Source organism: Haliaeetus albicilla, chromosome 21 (genome assembly GCF_947461875.1).
Source record: "Haliaeetus albicilla chromosome 21, bHalAlb1.1, whole genome shotgun sequence".
Classification (NCBI taxonomy): Eukaryota; Metazoa; Chordata; class Aves; order Accipitriformes; family Accipitridae; genus Haliaeetus; species Haliaeetus albicilla.
The window spans coordinates 18,691,479-18,709,307 of NC_091503.1; the positions used below are offsets into that span (position 1 = coordinate 18,691,479).

The following is a 17,829-nucleotide window of genomic DNA, read 5'->3' on the forward strand; positions in this document are numbered from 1 at the left end:
AAGTCTGAGATAAAAATCATGCGGGACGACACCATAGAGAATGATCTGATCCCTCGCTTCTGTTCTTTATTATTTCTAATGTGGAGTGGCATTTGATAGGAAAGAAACTACCAGTTGCTGTTACAGAAATTTTGCTCAGATAAAGGAGATATTAATAACTTTAAAAACAGGCTTTCTAAATGGAATCTGCTATATCCAGTATCAAGACCTTACACCAGGTGACCATAAAAATTATTCTTTCTCTTACTTAAAATCTTGGATGCTGGGAGCTGTAATGTTTTTATTTGTATGTAAAATAGGGACATACTTCTGTGATTTTGCTTGTGTCCTTTATAGCATAAAAATTGGTGTAAGGGAAGAGAATAATTCTTGTTATTATTATTAAAATATTATAAATTATATACTGTGTATTTTAGTATTCTTTAAGAAAGCTCCATAGCTTCAGTTCCAGCCATTCTCATTCCTGACTTCCCAGCTTCAGCAGAGATAGAGGGAAAACAGATTTTGTGGCCCTGGATGGGCCTGCATGGCCCCATGAGTGGAGGATGGTCAGGAACCATCCAGCTTAGACCGTGGATCATAATGACCATCCTAGGGTAAGCAAAGGATCAACACAGATATTTGGTAGATCTTTCCCAAATCTTAATAACCCCTTAAGGCAAGTGGAATGCTGTGAGACTTCTGTGAAACTGTTGTGGACAGAACATCACAGTCAGACATCTCCAAAAATTGCTCTGCACAAATTTGTATTTTTGAGATACAAACCATATTGTTTTGATCCTTATCCCTGTGTCTTCTGTAGACATACAAGATCTCAGTTCCCATTACTCATTTTCAAGCAAGCTAATGGAGATAGCAGATTTCATTTTAAATTTTTTCTGCATCTTATTTACATGTCTTCTGTTGTCATTCTGCTTTTCCTCCAACTATGAACAGATGGAGAACTTTCCATACCAAATGAAGAAGGAGCTTTGGAGAATGGGCAGCCTCTGGGCTCTGGGCAAGTGCTAAGCTCCAGCCAGGTATCCCTGCCAGCCCTAGCAGAACTGGAGTCAGGTCCAGCATCTGGGGAACCCTGCTCCTATGAGGTCCTCCCAACCACAGATATCATGGATGGGACAGGTAACGTCTTGTTTACGTTATGATGTAGATACTCTAAGCTATTTGAAACAAGTTTTTGACTTCTAACATTTGGTGTCTAGCCCTGAGAAATCCTTGTCAAAGACAAAGGTCTAACAGTGGCTAACACAGCTGCCCTACCCTAGGTGAGGCTCTCTGCACTTCTTCCCTAGCCCATGCAGAGAGATGGCAATGCTGTACATGTAGGTTAGCTCCTCTTTCTGCATCACTGAGAGTTATGGGCGAAGGTCAAGTGAGGAGAAGTGACTGGTAGAAGTGTTCATCCATGATCCTGCACAGCTATGCAGCCTCTTTGAAATGAAGTAGGCCCCGTGAGGTGCTTTTACATTTATAGGATAAGTTTAGAGAGCACCTGGCTAACATATCTGGTCCTGAGCAAGCTGTGGTGACAGACTGTCTGAGATGTGACATTTTAAGGCTCTTGATTTGTGTTCAAGATGTGGGAACACGTCCCAGCCTGGCATAAGGGAGCTGGCTTCTGTCAGAGGTAATGGGAAATTCAGCTGTTCTGTAGATGTCCGTTATTCTTTCTCTTATTCTCTCTTTCTTTCTCTCCTCCTTTCTATGTTGTATGATGTTTGAGTGAAATCTATTAGTCATTCTTAACCTGCATTGCTGCACTGCTTTTCTTGTCTTACTACGGCTGTATCCGCTGCTGCTTTGCTCGTAACGTTATTGCGTCTATGGTGTGGTTGTGTCCTCCAGTGTCTGAAGACAGCCCCACATCCAATGAATCCGGCGTCCTCCTGTCCCAAGACCCTACAGCTAAGCCAGTCCTGCTACTTCCCCCCAAAAAATCTGCCGCTTTCCCTGGAGACCATGAGGACACCCCAGTGAAACAGTTGTCCCTCCTCAAACAGCCCCCTGCCCTGCCTCCTAAACCTATTGCCAGGATTGCCAGCCACTTAACTGGTAAGTAGGTGTTCCTGGACCCTCAGCACCACCATTTCCCTTATAGGAAAAACCTGCCCTTACAGCAAGGTTCTCAACGTCCTTTCTCTTCTGTAACACTGTTTGCACATGTTGTTTTGTGTACTGGTAATGTATCTGTGTTGTACCTAGGGCAGGGATCACGAACCGTTTTCAAGCTATAACTTCATCAAGGTTGCTTCAGGGCATTTCCCCTCTCAGGTGTAATTACCTAAGACCGCTGCTGCGTTTCCTAATCCTCCTCACTCTTACTCATCACGACTTAGCATCACCACAAAAATTGCAGGATGTGCTTTGATGGGAAAGGAAGTATCAGGAAAATACTAGGATATCTTTAAATGCCTTTAATGAGAAAAGGGGTGAGGGTTGAGGGGAAAGGGAAGATTTTTGCTTTCTCCTTTTGCCCTTTGTTGCTTCTCCCCTCAGCTGCCATCTGGGCAGGTCCCCCTGCACACACCCTGTACGTTTCCATGTGTTTGCCTTTTACTTGGCCCCCTGATCCTTACACAGGCTATTCTGTCCCATGGCTTCTTGCCATTTTGCTTCCCTGCGCACACTGCCTGCCTAACTGCTTGCCCTTTCCACCCCTGCTCTGACTACTCCTCTCCCGCTGGTGAGTCCTGATGATGATGGACAGCTCCAGTTCCCAATAACCAGGATTTTGGTGTCCTGCAGTTTATGCTGCAGATTCTCTCTCACTGCATGGCAGCTAGCAACAGTAGGCAATACAGGCTCCTTTTTTTGTGTTGCAGATGTTTTCACAAGTGTCCGGACTCTTTGGGATTCAAAGCTCTAGGTACATGTAGAGGGAGGATTAGCGGGTCTCCTCTCTCCAGTCTCTCGTTCAGACCGCTGAAGCCAAGGATGGCTACATTTACACAGACCAAAAAAGGTTCCCTAATGCTTGCCTGCACCTTTTGAACAGTCTGCTCATAACTGCAGCTGCCACGCAGGAGGCAGCACCTCAGAATCCTGAGTTCAAGACGAGGTGTGGTGCATCTCTGTACTGGGGCAGCTACCGGTGTTCTCACTGGGTCGATCTTCTTGTGTTAATGCTGCCCTGGTCTTTTCAGATCACGTTACTACAGTCCAGATTTTTTTTTTCCCTGACAGTTAATACCTGTTTTATTCGGGTTAAGATATATATCAGGAGAGAGCTCATTAAGAAGGAGCATGTTCTGGTTTTCTTTCATATCTCTACGTAGTCTCTTCATGTTTCTGTTTGGATGACCACACATTTTTGTTCTGTATAGTTTTGTTCATTTTATGTGAAATCTCTTTACTTTCTTGCCTGCCAAAATCTACACATAATGGTTAATATTTTGCCTTATACTACAAACTGAATGGGCAGTTCTGCAGCCTGCAAAGCCAAGCAGTAGTATTAATGGCTTCAGGTGAGGACAAAACCAGCTTGCTATGATCTCCCATAACACTGTCCCAATTACAAGAAGCTGCTCAGAAATGAGGCCAACATGGAGGAAGTAAAAAAAACAGGAATAGCATAGAAAAAAACTCAGGTACTAAACGTCCTTCATTCATAAGCCTTTCTTATTTAAGAAATAGCAGAATAATCAAAGGATGAGGGCTTCTGGTGTGGGGTTTTTTGCAGCTGGAAATTTTGCGTGAAGTAGAATCAGGCTCAAGCTATCATCATAAGTCAGTTGCTTGATGGTGACAACTTTACAATGAAAGTGAAACAGAACTGTGACTTCTCTTACTTTGTGGTGGCCTATAGTGGTCTCGCATCCAGTCCTGAATAAACTCATGTATGTGCGTATAGACAGACTCTTGCACGTGATATACAGAACCTTCAGGGAAAAGTAGCAGAGATTCAGATTTAGTCATAGGGACCTAATTTAATTGACAGTTATTCCTGGTGGAACTGAAAGCCTCATTTATACATAGCTTATAAATAAAAGTATTAAACTTATTCTTCAAGGTCCATTTACTTTGGTGGTCTAAAGGATATACATGTTGTTCAGTGCCTTGTGCTCTCCACTGGTAATTATTTTAGCCATGTATAATCTTTGGAAATGAGCAATCAATCCTAATGAAGCACCCTCATCAGTGAGAAGCAGAATTAACGCTATTCTTTTACTAATTACTCCAGAGACATCCTCAGCTTGTGTGTGAGAAAACGAGTAAAATCTGAATTCTGGCATTTGAGGTGAAGACTTTTCTGTTCTTTTTTCATACCCATTTTTCTACTAGATTTGTGAGAAGGTTGAAGGACAAATTAAGACATACTGGGCATGGCTAATGGAGAGTGACAGTGGTTTAATGGTCTGGTAGCTCTGTTCAAGAAGACTGCAAGGGGAGATTTGATCTTGTAAAGGGTTCAGGTACACATCTGAAAATGCAGAAGCACCTCTTAACTTCTCTCAAGATAAATGTATGGGTATGTGTACATATGTATATTTATTTAATAGAACATGTTTTATACAAACATATATTATAAAATCACTACAGCTGTCAGCAGCAAAAAAAAAAAAAAGAACAATATTTTAAATACAAAACTTGAGGAAAGAAAAGCTTCCTTTGAGTCTGACCACCTTCTTGCTGTGAACTTATCCCAAAGTTCTTCAATAAAGGCATGAAGACTGACTTGCAGCGTTTGGCAAAGCACTTAATATAGGTTTTAGAAGTGGAAAAGAAACATTCCTCATCTCTGAAAGCATTAGTGAACCATCTCAAACATCTATCTGCCTGTGCCAAGACAAAGATTGGCCTTTCCCTCGATAAGAAACACACATAAAAGAGCAGGCCTAAAATAAACATGTAAGAGCACATTTAATTGGGGAGAATGAAAAGAAAAAATCCTTTTTAAAGGTGACAGGAAGAGAGAATTGCCTGTATCAAATATAAATCACACAACCTTGGCATGTTTCTTCTCAAGGCTGAGGTACTGTGGGGACGGGACAGTACAGGAACGGGGACAGAGCCAAGAGCAGACTGCAGAGCAGCCACTGGGAGTGGTGCCACTGCTGCTGCAGAAGAAGCTTCATGCTTTGCCTCACGTCATCTCCCATGCTCTTGATGACGCTGCCTCCACAGGGAACATCCCTATCACAGCACTGGGTGTGGAAGTGCCCATGTAGCCCTAGAAGACAGGCAACCCTAGGAGACAAACATGATCCTTAACTGTTTTGATATCATTGTTTCACTACTCTGCATTTCCTGTTGGCCAGTCACCTTCTGGTGACTTCTACTGGTTTTCAGGTATGATTATTTTTAGACAACATTCATGGACAGAATTTCTTTCATCATTTTAATTCTCCAATATCCACATGCAGAACCCAGGCATTTAGGACAAAACTTGCAGCCCTCTTCGTTGAAAATGTAGGAGGACCTGAAATAATCACCTGGGACCAAATTTAATTGGACTGCTGGGGTGAAGTCCCCCAATTATCATAAAATCTTTAATGGCCAAAAGTGACAAGAAGACTGGTCATATCTGATTTGATAGACAACATACCCCAGTGGTGTAAAGCTCATTTTGATATTGATTCATTGAGCAGTTACTTCTCATCAGCACAGATAATGTTTTCTGAAATTAATTAGATATTTTCCATTCAAACAACTGAATCACCAGTAACCCATAAAATCCCCTACAACACCAGAGAACAAAATATATGCCAGTAAGCTGGGATCTCAGCAACACCTGAGTATATTTGAGCCCAAATTTAACCTAATAGTACAGTAGGGTGTAGCCTTGGTCATATCTGGCCACTTAGCTATTGTATTTAGGCTTTGAAAAACTTTTTGCATTCTCTTGCTTTCTTCATTCAAGATTTTGAGGAGAGGCATAGCATATTTTTAGTTCTGAGATTGTGCTTTCTAGTTACGTCTCTGTAGAGTAAGAACTAATTAATAATTAGAGGCAAACATTTAACAGGGTGGGAAATGTTACAAGACCCCAAAAGTTACTTCTGATAACGCAGACAACCCAAGCATGAGGTTTGAGAACATGGATGCCTGGTGTCCTGCTGCATTGCCACAACACAGCTGGTTGTTAGTTACAGCATTATAAAAGTATTTACAACTACAGTTTATCCAATAAATACTCTCTGCAGTATTTTAAAAAGCAGCAGTCACATGTGTCTCAGAAGGCTCCTCTGTAGATGAGCCCAAGACGTTACCCACAAGCTTCTTCCTCTGTGATGTTACCTCCTGCTGCCTGCTCTGGCAGGCTACATTCATGAAGACAGGTTACATTCATGTGGGGGCAATGGACAATTCTCTTTTCACTGTGTGCTGGAGGGAGAAGCAGCAGAGCAAAAGCAGCCCTCCTTCACCAGCACCCCCAGGTTCTCATGGGAAACTGGACTCTGATGCAGTTGCTCTTTCTGTACTTCCTCTGCCTGCAGCTACCTGGAGGGAGTACCTAGCACATACAGGCATTGGGAAATCTTCTTGTCTTTGAAACCCTCTTCAAGGATCTGCACAGGAATTCATGCAGAGCTGTGCTTTTCAACCTTTAGGCTAAATATGCTTTGCTTGTGTTCTCCAAAGTCAACTTGAACCTTGGATGCATATGTGATGCAAAAGAACAGCACAGAATTTCTGTCTCACAATCTTGCCTGAAGACATGGCTGCAGATCTTGCTGTAGTCAGCAGGAGATGCATGGCAAATCTTTGAGAACAGTTTTTAACTTGTCTTTATGAATCTGCTCAAAAAACTCATTGAAACAAGACAAGAGACTCCCGCTGTTCAGGCACAAGTGATTGCTGGAGAGAAGACCTGAAAAAGTAAAAGCTACTTGTCCAAATGCTACCAGCAAATATCAGGCACATCACCTCATTTCCACTATGGAGGTCCCTCAACAGGCCACGCTGGTTTTTGCACATTTTATTTTGCACATTACTTTACAGAATTAATTACTTGTATGGAATTTAAAGAGTAACTTTTTAACTTGATGACGAGTTGTATTAGTTGTAGTTGTATGTAGTACAGTAAAAGTCACCGTATAAGGTCTTTCAGGTGGGAAGGAACCTCAGCAAGTCTCTAGTGCAACCTCCTGCTCAAAGCAGGGCCAGTTATGGGATCAGACCAGGTTGTTCAGGGCTTTGTCCATCTGGGTCTTGAAAACCTCAAAGGGTGCCAGCTGCACAACCTATCTGGGCACACCTGTTCCACTGTTTGGCTCTTCTCATGGGGGAAAACATTTTCTTATTATCCAGTCTTGAACCTCTTTCGTTTCAGTTTTTGCCCCCTGTCCTCTTCCCACCATGCACCACTGTGAAGAGCCTGGCTCCACTTATTGATAACTTCTTCATAGGTACTGGAGGGCTGCTGTTAGGTGTTGCCCCCACAAGCTATCTTTTCTCCAAGCTGAACAAGCCTCAGTCCCTCAGCTTCTCCTTGCAGGTCAGGTGCTCCAGCCCTCAACCATTGCAGTGGCCCTCTGCTCAACTCATTCTCAGTTTCTGATGTCTTTCCTGGGGGGTCCTAAGCTTGGCACAGTAATCTAGTTGCAGTCTAAGGAGTGCTTCATAGAAGGGGAATAATCCTTTGATCTCCTGGCTGTGCTTCTCATACAACGCAGGAGGCTGTTGGCCTTCCATGCTGTCACAGTACCATGCTGGCTCTTGTTTGGCATCACAAGGAGTCAAGAAAGCGTTTCTGCCACTGGCAGGATAGCAAACACAGCCAGATCTGCCACAAGCCCAAGATTCCCAGGCACACCCTCTTTCTCCATGCAGTAGTTGTGCTGGGGCAGAATTTGAAGATTTTATTGAGCTTTTCTACCAGCCTTGCTGGAGCAACATTTGTTGCCCTACATCCAGAACTTCTAGGGCCCTATCTGCAACAGTTGTATCTGCAATATATGCCAACCAACTCTCCAACCACGTTCAGTGGCTAGGAAGCATCACACTTGGGGTACTTGGTGTACAGCTCCAGTGTACCACAAACACATCAGAAGAACCATACATGAGCAAACCTTCTGCGCAGTGAATAAAAGTGTTTTTATTGATCTCCTGAAAACCCAAAAGGAAATGCAGTTAACTATAGGTATTAGCAAATGATCTATATGGAAGGCGTAAGGGCTGACCTGCTTGTCAAAGGTCTGATGTGCAGCAAATATTGTGTCAACCACAGCTATCCTTTAAGTAATTTATTGTCATCAGCAGCGGGAAGGTTGATGTCTAACATCTTTTTCATCAATTCTGGCAGTTATTACTTAACCAAGCACAGTGCTGAGTGGTCACAACCCCACTGGGAACCGACATCTTGCAGAATTGCTCATTATTCTCTTGAGCATGAAGAACCTCAGCTAAAAGAGATTAATCAGACTTGCACACCTGGCTTTACACAGTTTGCTTCTTTTCTGTCACACAAGTGCTTTGTGCAATGATTTAAGACTCTGGTAATGTTCCACTGAGAAGACACCACAGATTCCTTGTTCATATTTCCCCTGTCTAGCTTCTTATTCATCTACAGATGTCCGTGTCTGATGGATATTCCATGCTGGAGACAATAACTGTTTCCACCCCTGGTTCATAAATCACATAGATTGTGAAATTAAAACAAACAGAGGAAAGAACTGCAAAACGCTGTCATCTCTTAGACGCAGGGAGAAGTTGTTCCCTCCTTTACTCCAGATGATGGTAGCGCAGTTTCCAACAGCGTGCCTGGAGCCCATGGATTTGAGCAAGGCCCTATTTGTTCAGCACACTCACTGATCTGACCACGCAATAGAACTTGGAGTACAAGGTCTCCGTTTCTGATGTCAGTGAAGACATACTGTTATGTTTCCAAGTGAATGGATCGAACTCTCTTCCCATTGCAGTCATTCTCCTTTTAGCCTTTTTTTTTTTTTTTTTTAACAGACAAGTAGAATTCTCCTGACGGTGAAGGGCAGACAAGTAGATTTAATGCCTCTGGTTCATTTTCAAGGCTCTATTTAGGTATTAGGGCCATATTCAGACAGACTCAAGAACTTGGGTGAAACACAGTTGGTCTGAATAAAGCCTTACATTAAAAATGATGGACAAGACTTTTCACAGGTGTCCAGTGGAGTCACCCAGCACTGATACCACTGAAAACGTGTTGGTGTGAAGGATTTCTCTAAATTTAAGTGGAAACTAAAGGTCCATACCTTTGTTGTGAAGAGTGGATACCAGAGTATGCACATCTATTCATGATGGAGTACATGGTTACTCAGGATAATTAACCTAGGCTTGTTTTCCTGTGCAACTCCAAAGCTGTGGTGCCTGTGTCACAATTCTACTGCATGAATGCTTGCATGAGAAAGGAAATTTTCACTATATTTTAGAAGAAAGATGGAAGGATTCGTTTGCTTTATACCTGAACCATTTGTCATGTTATACTCACTCCCAACATAAAATATTGCTCTAATCTTCAGGGTTACAGAAGGCAGCAAACCGAGCTGATACTTCCAGCTATTCTTTTGTCGGAAGCAAGAGATGCCTGCCACTGGGATCTCTTTGAATTCACTATTAAGGATGACTCCCCTGCATCATACACAGAGTGATGGGACATCCAGGCACAGGCACTTGTCAGATGAAGGCTTTAATTGCAACGCAGCAGAAAAGGATCTAAAACCAACAGTCAAACCTGCCCTTTTCAAAATGGAAGTGCAGATCTCAGTGTAGTCTTTGTAATTCAGGACCAGCTCTAGAAGTGAAATTGCCTGGAGCACAAATGTATGAAAACACTTTGTTACTACAAATCCCATAGGAGCCTTATTCTCAGGGCTCTATACAATTTACTCTTTATGCTTTCTGTTATTTACCTTTTATTGAAGAAGTGTGTTCTTTTATGCAGGATATAAAGAGGAAATATATACAGATAGCATGTATGTAAGAAAAACAGAGTAACTTGGAGACCTTCCTGTGCTTGAATAGAAAATCCTGAAAGTCGACTTTTTCTACTGTACACAAGGCAATCTGCTTTAGAGGAGAAGGCAGTGCCCTGTACTTCAGCAATCCCATGAGTTAGATTTCAGCCTTGGTGGAGCCATCAGAAGAATTTTGCCCTCAAGAGACACCATGTCAAGTGGATATGATATTGCATTGAAAGCCAAAAGACCTGGATTCTGCTCTCTTCAACTCTCCCACTCTGCAACATGGAAAGATCACTTTCTCTCCATGCCTCTGTCATCTGTGCACACCCTTTGCCTCTCCTATGTCATTAGCTTATAAGCCCTTTGAAGAAAGGGAAGACTTATTGTTAGTGTGTTGTTCCTAGCATAGTAAAACCACTAATATCAGGTGGATACTGTGGATGCAATGAAGCTATGACTACCACTAAAAAAAAGTCTAATGACATATCTGAGCTTGGCTCCATGCATGGTCTTTTTCCAGATTACTATCCTTAATCATTTTCAAGAAGTGTTAGTGCTTGGAAGTCCTAGTATCAACCTTGTGCACCCTGGCTATTAGATGCGGATACTAGTACAAGCAGAATAGGTCAGGAGGGAGGAAAGAATAAAGGGGGCAAGGGGAAGGATAGTTAATACTAAAAAAAAAAATCTGGAAAAGGACTTCAGAAACCTGGTACTGCGCAGGAGGGTAATGACCTTTGAAACCTGGAGAACATCTTACTGATTCTGGCCCTTCAATTCCCTTCCAATGTTACAGCAAGAAGAGTGGACTGAAGCAAAAAGAGGCCAAAGATCATGCAAGCCTTGCCCACAGAGCTGCACTGCAGAGCCAAATGCAGAGTCTGTGGTACTCCAGGCTGGAAAGGGCCTGGCCTTCCTCCTAAACACGAACTCACAATTGCAGCTCACAGCATATATATTTGCTCTCCTTTTTGCTCTTAGCATACATTGTGACTATTTCCCACACCCATCTTGGGAACTACAGGCCCTCTCATTACTTTTTGTCCCTTCTGAAAACATTTCACCTTGCAACTCCAAAAATCTCCATCCTGCAGTTGAGTCCTGGTAGAGAGGTTTGCTTGTGAACTTCTCATTGATTTCTCATGGACATCAAGGGAGTCTTTGCCTGGCAGGTCAACTATGTGATTCAGTGAACATGCCTAGAGTTAAAAAGGTTAAAATGCAGTGCATGAGTCCAAAGAAAAGTGCCTGCCAAGTCTTCTGTAAAAGAATACATTAATCCTAACAATCTTCTGCCCTTTATCATTTTTTCTTCCTGTACCTTTTGTTTTTCCAAATGACTCCTGTTTAGTATTCAAACCCTATTTCTTTTCTGTCTTGCCCTGTAATGTAATTTTTAACACAAGATGTTTTGCACATTACAAGGCCGTAAGAAATGTGACTTGTAGTAATTGCACTGCAGTGGCTGAGAAGGATCAGGAATCCCTGAGCTTTTGCTCCAGCAGTGATGGTGGTGAGTCATCCTGTAACTTCATACACCAAATTGCTCTCCCCCTATTTGCGTGCCTGTTGAGCAGGAGACATTGTGCTTACCTCACAGGGCTGTTTTGGAGGATTAGAGCTTTAAAGCATCAAAGTGTGCCACGAGCCTTGTTAAGCATTGCTTCATGTGTTTATTAAGGGGCATGCACAGCCCTGGGATGTTTTTTGCGAGACTTGGAAGTGCTGCAAAACAACAGTATTTTCTCTGAAGACTGTGCTGAGCACACGCTATACAGAGTTGTCTGTTGCAGCAGGGAAGGGGTGCACACTCCTGTGTTGACTAGCAACCTTAGTACCTGCTTGCCCAGGCAGATACTCTGATCTCCGTCTTACTGACATGAAAATTAACACCAGGGCCTCTCTTTCTTCTGTTTTAGATCCTGGCGCTCCTGTGAAACTGCCTTGTATGCCAGTTAAACTGTCACCTCCACTACCTCCAAAGAAAGTCATGATTTGCATGCCTTTAGGGGGGCCAGACCTCTCTCTCTCATCCTATTCCACGCAGAAGAGCTCCCAGCAGCCTTTGACGCAGCACCATCACACTGTCTTGCCATCCCAGTTAGCAGCTCACCAGCACCAGCTCCAGTACGGCAGCCACAGCCAGCACCTGCCTTCGGGGTCCAGCACGTTGCCCATTCACCCTTCAGGGTGCCGGATGATAGAGGAACTGAACAAAACGCTAGCCATGACCATGCAAAGGCTAGAAAGGTAATGGATCCAACTTTTAAAATTACATATTGGCATGCACTGTTTCCTGCTGACTTCAATATCAATATCACCACTTGAGTTATGTTGATAGTACTTGAAATGAGGCTTCTCCTCTGGGTCTACCAACTTCAGGGCAGAGTCATTGCTGGAGAAACAGAGACAGGGAAAGAGCCTTTCCAGGCTTGTTTGACAAGTTTGTGGCAGAAAGGAGAAAAAGACCAAATTTCCTGAACTCTATTGTCCTGATCAAGGAAGTAGATAATACAGCCAGTGAAGAAGATTTTAATAGGACATACCTGGCTTGCAATATGTACTGCAGAGTGCATAACTGCAGAGCTCTGGTTATGTGGAGGATTGCCAAAAGCAAGGAAAGGAGGTGGAAGATTCAGAAAAGAGCAATAAAAACAAAATGTGCCACTCAACCAGGACATCTGATTAGTATTACCAGTTAGCTTGAAACAACCTATGAGGACTTCCTGCAAGTCACTCAGAGCGGTTTTAATAAACTATTTAAACTATTTCAATTAATTTAAATTAAATAATATGTTTGATCTTAAAATAGGTATTTAACCTATTCTGCAGCAGACTTCTTGGCCTTTTGCATCTGGAGGAAGGTAGTACATTTGATGAGAAGTCCATTACCCACCTTGGGGCTGTTTTTCATTACTGTCACTTCTATCTCTGAATGCTGCTCCAAATAGTCTTGAGTAAGTGAAGCATGTTGTATGAATGCAAGCTGTCCTCATAGACTGCTAGATCAGCAAGCTTTGGAAAATTTATTTTGTCTTGTAGAAGAAAATTGAGCAAGTCCCAGAATAGGGAAGTTAGTCCAAAAAATGACATGTTCTATTTAGTACCAAGGGCAGCTTTGTAGCCAGCTTGTTCTAGGAGTAGCAGACCATCCTTCTGTTAGATAGGAAGCTAAAATACTTGGTCTAACAGACAAAAGGCTTAATGATTTGCCCCAATACCTCTTTGTGATAGTGTTACCTTCTTTATATTGCATAGTTGAATATAATTCGACTAGAGATGGCATATTCTCCTTAGTGCATGAAAAACAGTCAGGGGACCAGAGACTGTCCCATACTGCCAGCTTATTTTAGTACCAGGATAGTGAGACCTCTGTGGTCATGTCAGGGGGGCTAATGTTTCTGCAGCATGGGGGAATTGTCTGCTGGGGAAAAACTGCTAGGGCTATGAGGGAGATTCTTATTCCCATCAGTAAAAGGGCTGTAGCGGTAGGATTGGAAAGAGCGTCCACATTCCCCCTTGTGCCCAGTGACTACCCACTTACCTCTTACATTGCCGGCAGGGCTGGTCAGATGCACCTGCATCATCCCAAAGCTTGGTGCACCAAGCACAGAGAGTAGCTGGTGTCTCCCAAAGGCTCCTTTGGGACTGCCCTGCCTATGCCATCCCCGTCATAGGTTGGATGTCTTACTGTCTGGCTCACACTGCGTGCAGAAGGCACCTCGTTGTCCTGAGCCCAGTGACATCTCTGAGAATATGACTTCATTGTGGCATCTGTTGCCCCACAGCAATGAATGCTCCAATTTCTAGGCATCCATCATGTTTATGTCTACAAATATGTTTAACTGTTTTAATGAAGGTGATGCTGTTTGGTTTTAACAATTAATTTGAAGCTGAAGCTCTGCTGCTTGTTAAAAACTGAATAAGCAAGGATTCATTTCCTAATACGAAGCAGTTGCCTCCCTTGCAGAAGAAAATAAGAAAAGGTTGTGGCACTGATATTTCACATTTAAAATGAAAATGAATCCTAGTTCGTGATATTGCAGATGGTTGATTTTTCATAGCTTTTTTGCGTTGATTAACTATTATTTCAATCACGAAATAAAGTATTGAATACTTTAGTTATTCTCCTTGTCAAATCAGTAACTTTTGCATTCACAAGAGAGAAAACAGGTGATGACTGTTTCCTCTGCAACAGCGATTGTTATTTTCATAGTATTTAGAGGTAAAAGTATTTCAAAGTATTTACAGGTCTGTGGAGCTGACACTTGCTATTAAACTCTTAAATTGCTTTTTCAAGCTATATTGTAATCGTAGTAAATTTACTAACTTTTCTTGAATATTTTTGCAGATTTTTAAATTATATGTATTTAACTTGGGAGAGGATTATTTGCACCAAAAGACACTGTTTTCTAGTATTTTTGACAGTAGTTCTTTTCCCTTAATTGTATAAAATCTGGATTAAACCCAATGGAAATCATACTGCAGTATTTGTCATTGGACACTTCAGCCCAGAAGTCTTAAGGGCCTGTTAAAACTGCAAAGATCCTAGAGCTGCTTTCCTTTATTTAAAATTTGGTAGTGTGCTCACATCTGTTGCATGCATAGGATATGCAGTGACATCCTGAGCTTTACTGTTCCTTCCAAGATAACAATGTACTGGGTCACTGCTGTTGGGTCAATAATCTTGAGGAGTTGAGAGAACCTGACAAGTCTCTGAGGCACCTTCTGGGGAATGCTAAGTTCATTGGCAGCATTTATTTTTGCTGATCTCAGTCTTTATGTCGAAAGAATCCTACAGCTTTGTTGAATAATTGCCGTGATGCTGCAGTAATAATGCTGCCAAGTCTGGCAATTTGGGGGATTATTTGCAATAGTATTTTGTTTTTAATAAGGGAGGATCATGTAGACAAGTGCAGATCAGTTTTCTGCTCTCAATGTTTTCTTTTTTTTTCCTTCAAGATTTTTTTTTTTTTTTTCCCACTTCTCTTTGTCTAGTTTCTTTGGTCTTGGTGCAGTGGAAGCTCCTCAAGTCTGTTAAACTCCATTGATATTCACTGAATCTATAACCAGTTTGTATCAATTCCACATTTTGCCCAGTAAGCTTTTCTTAGACCTCACAACTCTTCTCCATCAGGACTGTGAGTGTGGAAGAACAAAGAATGAAAGATTAAAACATCCTCTTCCTCTAGCAATCTGGATTTTTTGCTTTCACAGATGAGGTCTCTGGAATTCAGGTAGTCTTAACAAAATCTGAAGACTGATAACTTGAAATCAGTGCTTCGCCAATGAGCCAGAAGCTTGCTGAGAAAAATGAGCTGTCCCTCTGTACCAGCCTGGAAGCCAGAAGTCATTTTGCTGTCTTTGACCTTGAGAAAGCTACTGAGTTTCTCTACCTCTATTTTCCCCTCTGCAGGAGTGGTTGCATGTTACTGCCTCACCTAGATGTATTGCATATTAATAAGTTAATGTCTTAAGGTACATTAAAAGTGTGTAATAGCTATTCAAGTCCCAGTTGTTCTTAGGACTTAAAATGGCAGTTAATTCCTGGATTTTTTTATTCAGTTTTATTACAGACATTATGGAACATTAAGTTCATTTGCACACTTAACACTTTTGATTGCAAACATTTTCTGGTACTCGTAACATCTATTCATAACCTATTCTCAGAAGGGCAATCTGTCCCTTGTCTTAGTATGACTATTATGACATGTCATTTGTGCTGCCAGTTTGCCTCTATTTTCCCTGATAAATTACCGGCTTTATGATAGGTTAAGTTGAAACAGAAGAGTGTAATTTCCACGTAACCTTTCTTCTGCAACCTCTGTTGCCAGTTTGTGCCCTACTGCAAATTACTTTCCCCTTCAGCCCAAAGGGTATGTGTCAAGCATAAGTAAAACTCTAGATTCGGGGATCATTTTTTACCATTTCAGAATGCATTTTAAGAGTTGGTGAAAATCTGAAAGCTCCATGCCACCAAAATCTGCAGAAGGTTTCATCCTACTACCTGAAATAAATTTGAGAAGAAAGACCATGCCCAAAAGCGGTGCGTCATGAACAGCATCAAAAGAAGCTTTAGAAACCCTCTTGTGCCACTGGAATGTATCTTTAATTTTAACTTAGGGAGGCAGCTTCTTGATCTGAAATAGCCTTATTTTCTGCCTTGCCCATATAGTTCCCAGTCTGTCTGGTGAGACACAATTACTTTCAATTACTCAGTGGGCTCTTGTACACTAGCAGCTGAATGAAGGCCTCGGTTTGTTCAATGTATGTACTAAAGAGCTGTTAAGTGGCAATATCTCACTCTGGGCTAGAAGTGCATCTGTGGCAAAGCAGTGAAAAATCACTGTGTCCAACAAGACACTGTGTGAGACCAGTTCCTCTGGGACACCCAGTTCAGCTTCAGACTGTAGATTTATGAAATGAAATGCATTAGACATTCCTGCCAGTGTCTTGTAAATCTTATAAAATGTATTTGAGTCAGAAAACATTTATCTTCCATAAAACTTGTCAAGAGAATTGCTTTTTGTCTAAACTTTAGCATTGCCTAAGGATAGAAGCACTTAATACTTACAGCTCTGCTTTCTCTCTCTGTCTCTCATACATATGCCTGTATTGTAGAAATGTATATACAGTGGTTTGAAGTTTTTTTAGATTTTTGTTAACGGATAAGTACAGAAGAGCATACTGTGGATCTGAAAACATGCTGATAAAAATGTAACTCTTTATTCCAAAATCAAAGAGCCTGGGATGACAGATGAGAAGCGTGCGGTTTTTTCCCCACTAGTTTTTACAGGAGGGATTTCACTTTTTTCTTTTCGATTTTGTCTGTGCCATGAGTCACTCATATGCTTAAGTTCTGATTTTTCATTAAAATTTTTTCTCACTAGAAACATTGTAAGCTATATGGTGTAACTTTTTTACTGTTTTGATCACATAAAGATAACAGAACAGTAATTGCAAGTGCTTGTACTAGTCAGCTATGAATTATTCAAATCTATGTCTTAAGATACATTTATCTTCTTAAAACAAGTACTTGCTTAGCTGTAGCTTTGTTCTCTAAATTTTGTTGCAAAACACGAAGCTGATTTAAAATGGACTGTTGGAAACAATAGTGTGCTTTTTGGTAAATAATGCTAAAAATTTTGTGGTGTAGACCACCTGACCATGTGGGGTTTTTGCTAATGACCCAGAGGAATTTATACACAATGGAAATATCCAGTGACCTTGATTCGTCTTTCTTAAGTATACTGCAGTACTGCATGTATTTCATAAGTGCTTTGCTTAGACAGCTGACTTAGTCAAAATGCTGTGGAAAAGGCTGATTTTAATCAAGAAGAACGCAAAACACCAGGAAAAATGAGGGGCTTAAAATAGAAAGTAGTATTATCAAGAAAGCGGATGATTCAGAAAAATTACAATGAGATGAGAAGCTGCCTATTTCTAGATCACTAGTTCAAATCAAGATGCTCTGTGGTAATTTGTAAATCTTGTTGCCATCTGATACCTGCTTGGTAACCTAAATTGGTGAACCACTTTGATATCTGCTACCCTGTGTGCACACCTATAAGGGTGCATCTGAAACCTATATACATCCTTCACAGAACAAGGAAGCACCAACAGTCCTGGATGCTGAACTACTACTTCTTTTAGCTCCTTTCATTTGTACTTCCAGAAGGGACTTAGTGACCTTGTGCTTTAAAATTAACTGAATGATCCAGTGGTTGTGTTCACCATTGGAAGTTTTTTATTTCTTTTTTTTTTTAGCAATGTTAACAGAATTTCACAGGATTTTAGTTTCTCTTGGAAATTTAATTCCAGGCTTTTGATTTTCCTAGCTTTCCTCTTAAAAAGAGTTACACAAAATATAGGTTACAAAAAAACCAGACTTAAAAAATGAAGTTCATAAAACTAAAATTATTAAAGCATATCAACAAATTAAAAGTTAGTT

At 41.4% G+C, this 17,829-nt stretch overlaps 1 protein-coding gene across 5 annotated transcripts in view; it reads left to right on the forward strand.

The window, feature by feature from the left end:
- Window positions 1-17,829, forward strand: part of PHACTR1 (phosphatase and actin regulator 1) — a 310,963-nt gene that overhangs the window by 238,106 nt on the left and 55,028 nt on the right. For 4 of the 5 annotated variants that reach the window (XM_069809106.1, XM_069809110.1, XM_069809107.1 and 1 more), the window contains 3 exons: window positions 937-1,122; window positions 1,846-2,052; window positions 11,798-12,128. In XM_069809106.1, the coding sequence (XP_069665207.1) occupies window positions 937-1,122; window positions 1,846-2,052; window positions 11,798-12,128 (724 nt within the window). The remainder of the gene's footprint in view (window positions 1-936; window positions 1,123-1,845; window positions 2,053-11,797; window positions 12,129-17,829) is intronic. The other variant, XM_069809108.1, reaches the window with a different exon arrangement.